The 15,671-nt window shown below is 52.1% G+C and overlaps 1 protein-coding gene across 1 annotated transcript in view; it reads right to left on the reverse strand.

The window, feature by feature from the left end:
• Window positions 1–15,671, reverse strand: part of LOC137300354 (laminin subunit gamma-3-like) — a 66,512-nt gene that overhangs the window by 41,542 nt on the left and 9,299 nt on the right. Inside the window, 1 exon segment of the mRNA XM_067969437.1 lies at window positions 5,043–5,347. Coding sequence (XP_067825538.1) covers window positions 5,043–5,347 — 305 coding nt within the window.

The raw sequence follows: 15,671 nt of genomic DNA on the forward strand, positions 1-15,671 counted from the left end.
TGTGTGTGTCAGTGCGTGCGTGTGTCAGTGAGTGCGTGTGTGTGTGTCAGTGCGTGCGTGTGTCAGTGCGTGCGTGTGTCAGTGAGTGCGTGCGTGTGTCAGTGCGTGCGTGTGTCAGTGCGTGCGTGTGTCAGTGAGTGTGTGTGTGCGTGTGTCAGTGTGTGCGTGTGTCAGTGTGTGCGTGTGTCAGTGTGTGTGTGTGTCAGTGTGTGCGTGTGTGTGTGCGTGTGTCAGTGTGTGTGTGTGTGTGTCAGTGTGTGTGTGAGTCAGTGTGTGTGTGCGTGTGTCAGTGTGTGTGTGTGTCAGTGTGTGCGTGTGTCAGTGTGTGTGTGTGTGTGTGTGTCAGTGTGTGCGTGTGTCAGTGTGTGCGTGTGTCAGTGTGTGTGTGTGTGCGTGTGTCAGTGTGTGCGTGTGTCTGTGTGTGTGTGTTTGTCAGTGTGTCAGTGTGTGCGTGTGTCAGTGTGTGTGTGTCAGTGTGTGCGTGTGTCAGTGAGTGTGTGTGCGTGTGTCAGTGTGTGCATGTGTCAGTGTGTGCGTGCATGTGTCAGTGTGTGTGCGTGTGTCAGTGTGTGTGTGTGTCAGTGTGTGTGTGCGTGTGTCAGTGTGTGTGTGTGTGTCAGTGTGTGCATGTGTCAGTGAGTGTGTGTGTGTCAGTGTGTCAGTGTGTGCGTGTGTCAGTGTGTCAGTGTGTGTGTGCGTGTGTCAGTGTGTGTGTGTGTGTCAGTGTGTCAGTGTGTGCGTGTGTCAGTGAGTGTGTGTGTGTCAGTGTGTGCGTGTGTCAGTGCGTGCGTGTGTCAGTGAGTGCGTGTGTGTGTCAGTGTGTGCGTGTGTCAGTGCGTGCGTGTGTCAGTGCGTGCGTGTGTCAGTGAGTGTGTGTGTGCGTGTGTCAGTGTGTGCATGTGTCAGTGTGTGCGTGTGTCAGTGTGTGCGTGTGCGTGTGTCTGTGTGTGCGTCAGTGTGTGTGTGTGTGTCAGTGCGTGCGTGTGTCAGTGTGTGTGTGTGTCAGTGTGTGCGTGTGTGTGTGTGTGTCAGTGTGTGTGTGTCAGTGTGTGTGTGTGCGTGTGTCAGTGTGTGTGTGTGCGTGTGTCTGTGTGTGCGTGTGTCAGTGCGTGCGTGTGTCAGTGTGTGTGTCAGTGAGTGCGTGTGTGTGTCAGTGTGTGCGTGTGTCAGTGAGTGTGTGTGTGCGTGTGTCAGTGTGTACGTGTGTCTGTGTGTTCGTGTGTCAGTGCGTGCGTGTGTCAGTGTGTGTGTGTGTGTCAGTGAGTGCGTGTGTGTGTCAGTGCGTGCGTGTGTCAGTGAGTGCTTGTGTGCATGTCAGTGCGTGCGTGTGTCAGTGCGTGCGTGTGTCAGTGAGTGCGTGCGTGTGTCAGTGCGTGCGTGTGTCAGTGCGTGCGTGTGTCAGTGAGTGTGTGTGTGCGTGTGTCAGTGTGTCAGTGTGTGCGTGTGTCAGTGTGTGTGTGTGTCAGTGTGTGCGTGTGTGTGTGTGTGCGTGTGTCAGTGTGTGTGTGTGTGTCAGTGTGTGTGTGTGTCAGTGTGTGTGTGCGTGTGTCAGTGTGTGTCAGTGTGTGTGTGTGTCAGTGTGTGCGTGTGTCAGTGTGTGTGTGTGCGTGTGTCAGTGTGTGCGTGTGTCAGTGTGTGTGTGTGTGTTTGTCAGTGTGTCAGTGTGTGCGTGTGTCAGTGTGTGTGTGTCAGTGTGTGCGTGTGTCAGTGAGTGTGTGTGCGTGTGTCAGTGTGTGCATGTGTCAGTGTGTCAGTGTGTGCGTGTGTCAGTGAGTGTGTGTGTGTCAGTGTGTGCGTGTGTCAGTGCGTGCGTGTGTCAGTGAGTGCGTGTGTGTGTCAGTGTGTGCGTGTGTCAGTGCGTGCGTGTGTCAGTGCGTGCGTGTGTCAGTGAGTGTGTGTGTGCGTGTGTCAGTGTGTGCATGTGTCAGTGTGTGCGTGTGTCAGTGTGTGCGTGTGTCTGTGTGTGCGTCAGTGTGTGTGTGTGTGTCAGTGCGTGCGTGTGTCAGTGTGTGTGTGTGTCAGTGTGTGCGTGTGTGTGTGTGTGTCAGTGTGTGTGTGTCAGTGTGTGTGTGTGCGTGTGTCAGTGTGTGTGTGTGCGTGTGTCTGTGTGTGCGTGTGTCAGTGCGTGCGTGTGTCAGTGTGTGTGTCAGTGAGTGCGTGTGTGTGTCAGTGTGTGCGTGTGTCAGTGAGTGTGTGTGTGCGTGTGTCAGTGTGTACGTGTGTCTGTGTGTTCGTGTGTCAGTGCGTGCGTGTGTCAGTGTGTGTGTGTGTGTCAGTGAGTGCGTGTGTGTGTCAGTGCGTGCGTGTGTCAGTGAGTGCTTGTGTGCGTGTCAGTGCGTGCGTGTGTCAGTGCGTGCGTGTGTCAGTGAGTGCGTGCGTGTGTCAGTGCGTGCGTGTGTCAGTGCGTGCGTGTGTCAGTGAGTGTGTGTGTGCGTGTGTCAGTGTGTCAGTGTGTGCGTGTGTCAGTGTGTGTGTGTGTCAGTGTGTGCGTGTGTGTGTGTGTGCGTGTGTCAGTGTGTGTGTGTGTGTCAGTGTGTGTGTGTGTCAGTGTGTGTGTGCGTGTGTCAGTGTGTGTCAGTGTGTGTGTGTGTCAGTGTGTGCGTGTGTCAGTGTGTGTGTGTGCGTGTGTCAGTGTGTGCGTGTGTCAGTGTGTGTGTGTGTGTTTGTCAGTGTGTCAGTGTGTGCGTGTGTCAGTGTGTGTGTGTCAGTGTGTGCGTGTGTCAGTGAGTGTGTGTGCGTGTGTCAGTGTGTGCATGTGTCAGTGTGTGCGTGCATGTGTCAGTGTGTGTGCGTGTGTCAGTGTGTGTGTGTGTCAATGTGTGTGTGCGTGTGTCAGTGTGTGTGTGTGTGTCAGTGTGTGCGTGTGTCAGTGAGTGTGTGTGTGTCAGTGTGTCAGTGTGTGCGTGTGTCAGTGAGTGTGTGTGTGTCAGTGTGTGCGTGTGTCAGTGTGTGTGTGTGCGTGTGTCAGTGTGTGCGTGTGTCAGTGTGTGTGTGCGTGTGTCAGTGTGTGTGTGTGCGTGTGTCAGTGTGTGTGTGTGCGTGTGTCAGTGTGTGTGTGCGTGTGTCAGTGTGTGTGTATGTCAGTCTGTGCGTGTGTCAGTGTGTGCGTGTGCGTGTGTCAGTGTGTGTGTGTGCGTGTGTCAGTGTGTGTGTGCGTGTGTCAGCGTGTCCATGGAGAGGTGAGCAAGTGTCTGATGATCTTGTGACAAATCTCACACAGAAGCTTGATCATCAAATTACAATCTCCCGATCTCCTGTGAAGGAGGTTGGAATTGTGCAGGATCTGATCTCCACTCCGGTCTCCGGGGCTGCGATCCTTCCTGTTCCCCGGGAGGATGGTCCGAGAGGGGAGCCTCCATTGGGTGGTCTCCCTCCGAACTTTGCCGGAGGTTCAGCGAGAATTGGATGGATTCCAAAAATATAAATCAACAATTGAATCCTAAAAGGAACAACAGGGCCGAGCTGTTTCTTCACCGGCCCCCGGGGGGGGGCGGGGGCAGGGACGCTATTATCCGTAAAGGCCGTGGGCCTGGGAGGTATCACTCGTGTGGCCTGTGGTGTCTCGGGGGACGGGAGGGGGCCGGGATATTATTCTCACGGTCGGTGGGGACATTCGTACAGTCTGGGAGGTTCCCACAGAACCGTTCAGGACACACTGACGCTGTTACACGGCCAATGAAAACAAATCATAAAATGAAGATTTTTGTTTTGTTACCAAGGGGCAGGTCACGACCCCATGACCCTATGGCCGGTGATTTAGGGGGTTGCCAACCCCTCCAGGATTGGCCTGGAGTCTCCAGGAATTGAAGATTAATCTCCAGGACGCTGCTGGGAGCAAAAACCCAGGAGGGAAAAATCACCAGGAGCATTAAAAAAAAACTGTGCGTGGTTTTTTTTTGATCTTTTTTGAACACTTTTGTTTATTAGATATAAAAATATTGGAGATGGTGGTAAAAAGAGGGCTGGTTGACTGACAGCCAAGAATCATCCAATCAGGTAATGAAGAGTCCGTTCTTTCTCCGATTGGCCGGGGGAAGGAGGTTGGACGTGTCGGGTGACCAATGGCGGGAGTGCGGTTGGAGGCAGGAGGTCATGTGATGAAATCTCCAGGAATGCATCCAACCAGAGTTGGCAACCCCTCGCTGGGCCCTGTCACCACTTTGACCCAAGGCCGAACCCTAACGAGATAAACTAGGAGCATTGGGAGCTTGAGAGCGTAAATATCCACCACCCACCGCCCCCCCAACATCCAAAAAAATATACCTCCAGCTCCGACTTGTTCGAAAACGATAAGAGCAGAGCTGCCGTCAGCAGCAAGGACGGAGAAGGTTTTCCAAGTACCCCGCGGTTTGATTTTATTGAGAGGTTTATACAACTGGAACTAACGGGCGGGAGGGAAGGAGCAGTGAACGGGGAGGAACGCAACCTCGTGACACGCAGGTCAGAAAGAGGCGAGTTCACGGGCAACTTGTCATCCACCAATAATATTGACCGTCTGTGGAAAAAAACATGCATTTATATAGTGCCTTTCACCACCTCAGGACATCCTAAAACACATTACAGCCAATGACGTAGTTTTGAAAGCGTAGCTACTGTTGTAATGCAGCCAATTTGCGCACAGCAAGATCCCACAACCAGCAATGTCATAAAGACCAGGCCATCTGTTTTTAGTGGTGTTGGGTTGAGGGATAAATATTGGCCCCAGGATACCAGGGAGAACTCCCCCTGCTCTTCTTCGAAATAGTGGCCATGGGATCTTTTACATCCATCTGAGGAGGCAGACGGGGGCCTCGGTTTAACGTCACATCCAGAAAGGCGGCACCTCCGACAGTGCAGCACTCCCTCAGTACTGGCACCGGGAGTGTCGGCCTGGATTATCGGCTCAAGTCTCCAGAGAGGGGACTTGAACCCACGACCTGCTGCCTCGGAGGCGGCAGTGCCATCCACCGAGCCACGGCTGACAGCTGCGTTCTCCCTCGCGTGGTGGTGGGGGAGGGGGGGCTGAGGGCAGGGGGGGGGGGGGGCGGAGGGGGTTTAGTTACCTGCAGCACGGGACTGGTGTCGAAGCTGTAGGCGCTGGGCCTCCCTTCCAAGGTGGAGAAGGCCACGTTCCCTCCGGTCAGCGGGGAGATGTCGCTGAACTCGTCGGTGCAGAACGGCACCCGCTCCTCGTCTCCCGGCCGCAGGAAGTTCCCGGTGGAAGTGTTGTACGTCTGGCGGCAGGAGGCGCTGTAATACTGGTAGGGGGCCCAGGGGTCGCCCTCCCCCGTCCTCTTGTAGATGGCAAAACTCTCCGGCCTGCTGGTGTGAAACTTCAGTCTGACATAGGTGATCTCGAACGACTTTCCTAAAACAAGAATAAAATATCTTTATAATATCGATCGATTATTTCGCTCGGAGAGGTTTACAAGCGGCCCGGAATCTCGATGGCGTCGGGCCCGTCTGTCGGGCGCAAAAGCCGCTGAGACGGCAGTCAGGAAGCACGCTCACATTACGAGCCGGAACTACGCCATATTGGATCAGGCTTCTCCATTGGCGTCAGGAGGCCAGAAGTACCTCACACGCCTCGATTTTCCTCCTGGTTTTCAAATCCCTCCACGGCCTCGCCCCTCCTCCCTACCTCTGTGACCTCCTCCAGCCCCTACGACCCTCCGAGATCTCTGCGCTCCTCCAATTCTGGCCTCTTGCGCATCCCCGATTCTCATCGCCCCACCATTGGCGGCCGTGCCTCCAGCTGCCTGGGCCCCGAGCTCTGGAATTCCCTCCCTAAACCTCTCCGCCTCTCCTACTACTCTCTTTAAGACGCTCCTTAAAACCTACCTCTTTGACCAAGCTTTTGGTCACCTGTCCTAATATTCTGTGGCTCGGTGTTAAATTTTGTTTGATGATCGCTCCTGTGAAGTGATGCTTTACCATGTTAAAGGCGCTACATAAATGCAAGTTGTTGTTGAATATTTTATTTAAATGGGGGCCCTGTGCTTCTCCCAGGTCCCTTTTCCGATTTTGGTCCTTCCCCACGTGCTGGACTCGCCCAGCAACACATGGCATTAACCAGCAGGAAGGACCACTTTTGCCAGCTCTATTTAAAGGGATGATGCAGAGCTCACAGATTAGTTGCTGGTTTGTCATTTCAGGCGGCTGGTTAACTTCTGGGGGCGTGTCTCGGTGTGTGTTATCACTCTGCAAAGTTCAGTTTGTCTGCACAGAGCAGGAATTTGCTGGTGTTGCACTCTTGTTGGCCGCCTCACAGATAGTTCGACTGCAGTCATGGGTGGTCTGGTTTGGGCTGCCTTTTTGGGGCTGGAGGAGGAGGAGGAGGGGGGGTAGAAGCAAGGAAGACAAGAGAGAGCAGAAGCAGCTGGGACAAGAGGGAGGAAGGGGGGAGGGCACTGTGCTGGAGGCCGTAGCCGCAGCGGGTCTTCAGGGAGCACGTCCCCGATATGAGCCCCTCCGAGGACCAATGTCTGAAGCATCTTCACTTCACCAAGGAGGCCGTCACCGAGCTCGGCCACCGGCTGCAGCCACAACTCGAGCCTCGCACCAGGGCATGAAGGGCACTGCCTCTGGCTTCCAGGATCAACCGTGGCCCTTAACTTTCAGGCTGCAGTCGTTAACATCAGAGACATCTCATAGTTTGCAGTCCACTGCTGTATCAGGGACTTTCACCGAGGCTCCCCACATCGGGAGGGACACCTACAGGAGGGACAGCCGTCGCTCGGTGGGTAGCCCTCTCGCCTCCGAGTCAGAAGGTCGTGGGTTTAAGCCCCCACTCTAGAGACTCGAACACATAAACCAGGCCGACGCTCCCAGTGCCGGTACTGAGGGAGTGCTGCACTGTCGGAGGTGTCGTCCTTCGGATGAGACGTTAAACCGAGGCCCCTGTCTGCCCTCTTAGGTGGACGTAAAAGATCCCCCGGCCACTATTTCGAAGAAGAGCAGGGGAGTTCTCCCCGGTGTCCTGGGGCCAGTATTTATCCCTCAACCAACATCATTAAAAACAGATTATCTGGTCATTTATCATATTGCTGTTGTGGGATCTTGCTGGGCACAAATTGGCTGCCGCGTTTCCTGCATTACAACAGTGACTAGACTTTAAAAAGTACTTAATTGGCTGTAAAGTGCTTTGGGACGTCCTGAGGTGGTGAAAGGCGCTTTATAAATGCAAGTTTGTTCTTTCTTTTACCCCTCCGTTCCCATGGACAGTGAGAAGCAGAGCGAGAGAGTATGAGGCTTCACCCACAGGGTGCAAGGTACCACAGACTGCACCCACATCGCCTCGTGTGCTCCCATCACCTGGCCTGGCAGCTGGGTGGCAGACTGCCCAGCATCAGGGGGCAAGAACAACTCCTTGCTTCGCTCTTTGGCACTGGCACTGGGCTGTCCATTGGACTGTTTCAGCATCTCATTATAGCAGCTCAATCCCTTTACCAGCTCAGCCCAGAAGCTTAAAGATCACAGTCTTAACCACTCAGCACGTTCATCAATAATACTTTCACTGCTAATCGTGCAGGCAAATTCTGATCGAGTAAGAAATGTGCCCAAATCATCGATAGTGACAGAGTGCAGCAACAATCAGACAAACCAACACTGAACTGTAATCGTACAGAGAGCAGACTGTCAATCCCCATATCAGACAATCAGGGATCAAAATCAGACAATCAGGGATCAATATCAGACAATCAGGGATCAATATCAGACAATCAGGGATCAATATCAGACAATCAGCGATCGATATCAGACAATCAGGGATCAAAATCAGACAATCAGGGATCAAAATCAGACAATCAGTGATCGATATCAGACAATCAATCAATATCAGACAATCAATCAATGTCAGACAATCAGCGATCAATATCAGACAATCAGGGATCAATATCAGACAATCAGGGATCAATATCAGACAATCAGCGATCGATATCAGACAATCAGGGATCAAAATCAGACAATCAGTGATCGATATCAGACAATCAATCAATATCAGACAATCAATCAATGTCAGACAATCAGCGATCAATGTCAGACAATCAGGGATCAATATCAGACAATCAGGGATCAATATCAGACAATCAGGGATCAATATCAGACAATCAGGGATCAATATCAGACAATCAATCAATGTCAGACAATCAGCGATCAATGTCAGACAATCAGGGATCAATATCAGACAATCAATCAATATCAGACAATTAAGGATCAATATCAGACAATTAAGGATCAATAACAGACAATCAGCGATCAATATCAGACAATCAGCGATCAATAACAGACAATCAGGGATCAATATCAGACAATCAGCGATCAATATCAGACGATCAGCGATCAATAACAGACAATCAGCGATCAATAACAGACAATCAGGGATCAATATCAGACAATCAGCGATCAATATCAGACGATCAGCGATCAATAACAGACAATCAGCGATCAATAACAGACAATCAGCAATCAATGTCAGACAATCAGGGATCAATATCAGACAATCAGCGATCAATATCAGACGATCAGCGATCAATAACAGACAATCAGCGATCAATATCAGACAATCAGCGATCAATAACAGACAATCAGGGATCAATATCAGACGATCAGCGATCAATAACAGACAATCAGCGATCAATAACAGACAATCAGCGATCAATATCAGACAATCAGCGATCAATAACAGACAATCAGCGATCAATATCAGACGATCAGCGATCAATATCAGACAATCAGCGATCAATATCAGACAGTGAGGTAGATTTTGATTGGTGTGGGTGCAACTTCTGGCGCCTGTTTTGTGCCAAAATCTCGAAAGGAACAATTGCTGATTGATGTTTTGAACAGACGGTGACCTTTGCCCTGAGCGGTTCTGGTTCACCGTCTGTCTGAGCAATCCTCCCACACAATTTATCTGTTTCAATGTAAATGGCTGATGACTGAGTGTGAGCAATGCTGGAATCCTCCACTTTGTGTTTTAATCGATTGCGCATCTGGTATAAATGGGATATCTCGCAGGAGAGTGGGACAGTTTCTCTGTATTTTCCCTGAGTCAGTGATATTTTACGGCAGTTATTACCTTCAACCCAACAAACGACTGGAAAATTAGTCCAGCGCGTAAAAAACATTAAAGGTTTGTCCTGGGAGTGAGGTTAATTTGGAGTAAGAGTGACAACAGACTGCTCTCTTGCTTCTCCTAGCTGAGCTCGAGAGCAGCATCCACTGGTCCTTCCGAGTACTCGCCCTCTGTCCTCTGGGCTGGAATGAGTTGCATTTATATAGAGCCTTTCACGACCTCAGGACGTCCCAAAGCACTTTCCAGTCAATGATTCATTTTTGAAGTGTAGTCACTGTTGTGATGTAGGAAACGCGGCAGCCAAATTGCGCACAGCAAGATCCCACAAACAGCAGTGAGAAAAATGACCAGATCATCTGTTTTACTGATGTTGGTTGAGGGATAAATATTGGCCCCAGGACACCGTGGGGGAACTCCCCCTGCTCTTCTCCGAAATAGTGGCCGTGGGATCTTCTACGTCCACCTGAGAGGGCAGACGGGGCCTCGGTTTAACGTCTCATCCGAAAAGACGGCGCCTCCGACAGTGCGGCACTCCCTCGGTACTGGACTCGGGGTGGATTACGAGCTCAAGTCTCCAGAGTGGGGACTTGACCCCATGATTTACCTCACTCAGGGGCGAGAATGCTGCCCAATGAGCCACGGCTGAACTCTGAAGAAGCAAGAAGACTCAAAGACGGAATCCCATCTCCAATATTTTTATAACTCATAAACAGAATTGCTCAAAGAAAATGGGAAAAAAACACACACAATCGATGATTTTTCTCCTGGGGTTTTTGCTTCCAGCAGTGTCCTGGAGATTAATCTTCGATTCCTGGAGACTCCAGGCCAATCCTGGAGGGGTTGGCGACCCCTAATGTTGGGACAGAAGCAAAGCTTCCCCCGTGCCTCAACCAGTCGAGATTTCTGTATTATTTTTACGCCCATTTAAGACAAAATGGGGTCGATTTTGACTCCCTCCGCCCACTGGTAACGGCCTCGAAATGGGGGGTTCGGTGGCCTCGCCCTCCTGTTGACGATGGCGATGCATCCGGCGCCATTTTGAAAGGGGCCTACTGCCGGGTGTCCAAAGCGCACGCCTGATTCAGGCGACGGGGCCCTTCGTAGTATGGAAATCGGGGCCTGGTGATGTAAATAGGACCCCGGTCGCCATTTTAGCTTGGAGCCTGCGCTGCCCTCAATCCGAGCAGTCCCACGGGCGATGGAACCGAAGAGGCCCGGGCCAATGGTAAGTGTCGGGGGGGAGGGGGGGTAAAAGGGTTAAATTATGTGGCAGTAAGTGAGGAGGGGGGGCGTTGGTTGGTCGGGGTGGGAGGAGGAGGCAGAGATCACCCTCTGAGCCCCCGGCGCTCTCGCGGATCGCCCTCCTGCCTTTTCCGGGATGACGCTGTTCCATCAGGACCTCGATGCGAGCAACAGTCTCCACTCTCAGCCGCGGAGGGGCTTCCCCGCCCACAGCGAGGGGAGTCCAAAAGCCGAGATTGATTTCAAACTGGAACAGGAAGGAGATGACATCTCAGGGTCGAAGATACAAGTGGGAAAGACAAAGCCGCTGAACTCCCAGTACTTTCACCCTTCCTGTTGGACCCCCGCCCTGCCCCAAAACTCACTGCTTTCCTTTGTACCGATCGCATTAATATCTCCTTCTCTCTCTTTAAGTGCCTCAATGTCTCACCTCAGGTCTAACGTTGTGTAGGGGGCTCCACGTGTGGCTCAGTCTTGCCCCCCCAGGTCATAAGAACATAAGAACATAAGAAACAGGAGCAGGAGTAGGCCAATCGGCCCCTCGAGCCTGCTCCGCCATTCAATAAGATCATGGCTGATCTGATCCTAACCTCAAATCTAAATTCATGTCCAATTTCCTGCCCGCTCCCCGTAACCCCTAATTCCCTTTACTTCTAGGAAACTGTCTGTTTCTGTTTTAAATTTATTTAATGATGTAGCTTCCACAGCTTCCTGGGGCAGCAAATTCCACAGACCTACTACCCTCTGAGTGAAGAAGTTTCTCCTCATCTCAGTTTTGAAAGAGCAGCCCCTTATTCTGAGATTATGCCCCCTAGTTCTAGTTTCAAAGCTCTCGGTCCCGCTCTGCTCCCACCGTCTCCCTCAACCCATCACCTGATTGACAATCTCGTCGTGGCGAATGAAAGAATGAACTTGCATTTACTCACTGCAGTTCACAACCTCAGGACACCCTGAAGCACTTTACAGCCAATCGAGTACTTTTTTGAAGTCAAGTCACTGTTGTAATGTAGGAAACGCAGCGGCCAATTTGCGCACAGCAAGATCCCACAAACAGCAATGAGATAACGACCAGATCATCTGTTTCAGTGATAAATATTGGCCCCAGGACACCGGGGAGAACTCACCTGCTCTTCTTCGAAATAGCGGCCATGGGATCTTTTACGTCCACCTGAGAGGGCAGACGGGGCCTCGGTTTAACGTCTCATCCAGAAGACGGCACCTCCGACAGTGCAGCACTCCCTCAGTACCGCACTGGGAGCGTCAGCCTGGATTTTTGTGCTCAAGTCTCTGGAGTGGGATTTGAACCCATGGCCTGCTAACTCAGAAAGATGAGAGTGCTGCCCACTGAACCACGGCTGACTAGATTTGGTCAATCTGCCGTGCCCCCGGTTAACAGCCTGCTGGTATCGTCAGTGCCCGCTGGAACTATTTGTTTCCTTGAAGATGAAATTCAAGAGGTCTCCAGCTCTGATCCACTGCCCTGTCCGCTGTAAACTAACCCCAGTGAACATGACCTCGCGCTGAAGCTCCCTCCACTGCCCCTGGATTTGTGTCTCTCTTTCTCCTGCTCTTTCTCACACTCGCTGTTACACCTTTCCGTCACGGAAATTTATTCCTTATTTTTGCTTTAGAAACAGTCCAGCACAAACACTGACCTCCTTGTGACACGTCTCAGGAAAGGAAAAAAAAAATAAAGCAAGATTCCGACAGTGTCATTACCGACTGGTTTGTCACAAGCCCCCTGACTGCGGTCGAGTCTCACACTGTTGGAAAACATTTGGCTCCAGATCTGACGACTGCCGTACATTTAGAAACGGAAATTTAATAGAGTGGTTCAAAATTACGAGGGGCTTTGGAGAATAAATAAGGAGAAACCATTTCCAGTGGCGGGAGGGTCGGTAACTAGGGGACAAACAGATTTAAGATAATTGGCAAAAGAATCAGAGGGGAGATGAGGACAATATTTTTTTATGCAGCGAGTTGTGATGATCTGGAATGCGCTGCCTGAAAGGGCGGTGGAAGCAGATTCAAGAATAACTTTCAAAAGGGAATTGGGATATATACTCGAGAAGGAAAAATTTGCAGGGCTACGGGGAAAGAGCAGGGGGAGTGGGACTAATTGGACAACTCTTTCAAAGAGATGGCACAGGCACAGTGGGCCAAATGGCCTCCATCTGTGCTGTGTCATTCAATCCCATCTCCCAGAAACATCTCAATGCTCTTCACATATCTCGACTTGCCCTACAGTGCAGTGACTACTTTTACACAGCAGGAAGCAACAGCCAATTCACGCACAGCAAGATCCCACAATGAGATGAGATGAATGACCAGTTGCTCTGCTTTTTATTTTCTTTGCGGCGTTTGTTTGAGGGGGAATTCCCTGCTCTCCTTCAAAGCGCACTGCAGGATCGTAAATATCCCCTGAACCACCAGAACAGGAAGATGGGAGATCCCTATCTCTGAGATCTCCTCCAGTCCTCCAACCCTCACGAGGTCTCTGCGCTCCTCCAATTCTGGCTTTTTAAAGGCGCTATATAAATGCAAGTTGTTGTTGTCGATGTTGAGATGAGTTTGACATCTCATCCCGAAGGATGGCACCTCCGGCAATGCAGCACTCCCTCGGTGGGGCACTGGAGTGTCAGCCTCGTTCGTTCTGAAAAGGGTCATAGGAAGGAACATAGGAACAGGAGGAGGCCATTCAGCCCCTCGAGCCTATTCCGCCGTTCAATTAGGTCATGGCTGATCTGTATCTTAACTCCATTTACCCGCCTTGGTTCCATATCCCCTAATCCCCTCACCCAACAAAAATCCATCAATCTCAGGTTTGAAATTTTCAATTGACCCCCAGCCTCAACAGCTTTTTGGGGGAGAGAGTTCCAGATTTCCACTCCCCTTAGTGTGAAGAAATGCTTCCTGACATCACCCCTGAACGGCCTGGCTCTAATTTTAATGCCCCCTTGTTCTGGATTCCCCCCACCTGAGGAAATAGTTTCTCTCTATTGACCCGATCGTCAGCACCACCCTCCCACTCAGTTCAACCCGCCCGCCGCTGACATTCCCCCCTCCCCCGACATCCCCCTCCCCCACACTCCCCCCATCCCAACACCTCCTCCGACACTCCCCCCTCCGATGACCCCCTCCTCCCACAATCCCCCCTCCTCCGACACTCATCCCCTCCCCCGACACTCATCCCCTCCCCGAGACTCCCCCCCAACACCCCCTCCTCCGACACTCCCCCCTCCGATAACCCCCTCCTCCCACAATCCCCCCTCCTCCGACACTCATCCCCTCCCCCGACACTCATCCCCTCCTCCGACACTCATCCCCTCCCCCGACACTCATCCCCTCCTCCGACACTCATCCCCTCCCCGAGACTCCCCCCCACATCCCGTCCTCCGACACTCATCCCCTCCCTGAGACTCCCCCCCAACACCCCCTCCCCCGACACTCATCCCCTCCCCGAGACTCCCCCCAACACCCCCTCCCCCAACACTCATCCCTTCCCCGAGACTCCCCCCCAACACCCCCTCCCCCAACACTCATCCCTTCCCCAAGACTCCCCCCCAACACCCCCTCCCCCAACACTCATCCCTTCCCCAAGACTCCCCCCACATCCCCTCCTCCGACACTCATCCCTTCCCCGAGACTCCCCCCCAACACCCCCTCCTCCGACACTCCCCCTCCCCGACACTCCCCCCTCCCCCGACATTCCCCCCTCCCCCGACACTCCCCCCTCCCCCGACACTCCCCCCTCCCCCGACACTGCCCCCTCCCCCGACACTCCCCTCTCCCTCCCTCACTGTATTCCTGCTCAGAGTTCGCAGTGGGACGAGATTCCTCGGGCCTGAATAAATCTTGCGGAGAGACAGAAAGTGGTGGGAAATACACAGTCAGAACGCCGGGACTCGGGAAGGGAAAAGACAGCTCAATGTTTCCGGCCGATTCCTGCATTGGACACTGACCGACCTATTGTGCATTTCAGACATTGTTTTTGGTTTTATTCCAGGTTTCTTAACGCTTGCCTGGTTTTGTCTCTCTCTCTTTCTGTTGTCTCTGCTGTGGCGGTAGAGTGTTGGACGCAAATCAGAGATACAGAATGCCCTGAACCGCCCGTCTGAGATCAATGTGTGTTGTTTTAACAGGACGTCAACAAAACAAGTGTTAAACTGACTCTCCGAGTGACCACCAAATGGAGACCAACGTCAACCTGGAACGATAAACAGCGGACAAGAGGCAGGTCCTCACCCAGAAACTCACCCCCAACATCTCCAAGTCCTGGAGTGAGACTTGAACTCAAAACATTCTGACTCAGAGACAAGAGTGGCTGGAACTGGGCCAAGCTGATGCATATGGCCCCGATTTTAACCCCCACGCCCCCCCAGTCTGACAGAAACCAGGCCACGGGGGCCAGTGGGGAGGGATTTAACCAACTCCTCTCCCACCCCGATCGGACCGACTGCAATTTTAAATTGCGGGGTCCCCTTTAAATATGCAGATCGGGGCTCCGATGACATCATGTGATTGAGCGATGAATATTGCCCCCCAGGGCACCGGGGGGGGAGGACTCCTCTGCTCTCCTTTGAAATGGTGGCCGTGGGGATCTTTTACGTCCACCTGAGAGGGCAGACGGGGCCTCGGTTTAGCGTCTCATCCGAAAGACGGCACCTCCGACAGTGCAGCACTCCCCCAGTACCGCACTAGGAGTGTCCGCCTGGATTTTGCGCTTAACCGTGAACCCGCGACCTTCTGACTCAGAGGCGAGAATGTTACCCCACTGAGCCATGGGTTGCCAACTCTGGCGGAATGTATTCCTGGAGGTTTCATCACGTGACCTCCCACAGCCAACCACCCTGCCCGGTCAAACAGCACTCTCTCCCCTGTCTCCGATATTTTTATAACTAATAAACGAAAAGCGTTCAAAGGGAATGAAAAATAACCACACAATTTTTTTTTTTTAACACCCCGATGATTTTTCTCCCGGGAGCTGTTCGCAGCAGTGTCCAGGAGGTTAATCTTTAATTCCTGGAGACTCCAGGACAATCCTGGAGGGTTGGCAACCCCCTAAAACCCACATAGTACAAAGGGTTCACACAGCCAGCTTTCTGAATAATAAGAAAGATCCAACAGTGGAATTTATCGAACCCCCACAGCCCAAATAATTGACCCGCTCGTAAATCAACAACAACAACCTGCATTTATATAGCGTCTTTAACATAGTAAAACGTCCCAAGGCGCTTCACAGGAGCGATTATCAAACAAAATTTGACACCGAGCCACATAAGGAGATATTAGGACAGGTGACCAAAAGCCTGGTCAAAGAGGCAGGTTTTCAGATGCGTCTTAAAGGAGGAGAGAGAGGCGGAGAGGTTTAGGG

Source organism: Heptranchias perlo, chromosome 31 (assembly GCF_035084215.1).
Source record: "Heptranchias perlo isolate sHepPer1 chromosome 31, sHepPer1.hap1, whole genome shotgun sequence".
NCBI lineage: Eukaryota > Metazoa > Chordata > Chondrichthyes > Hexanchiformes > Hexanchidae > Heptranchias > Heptranchias perlo.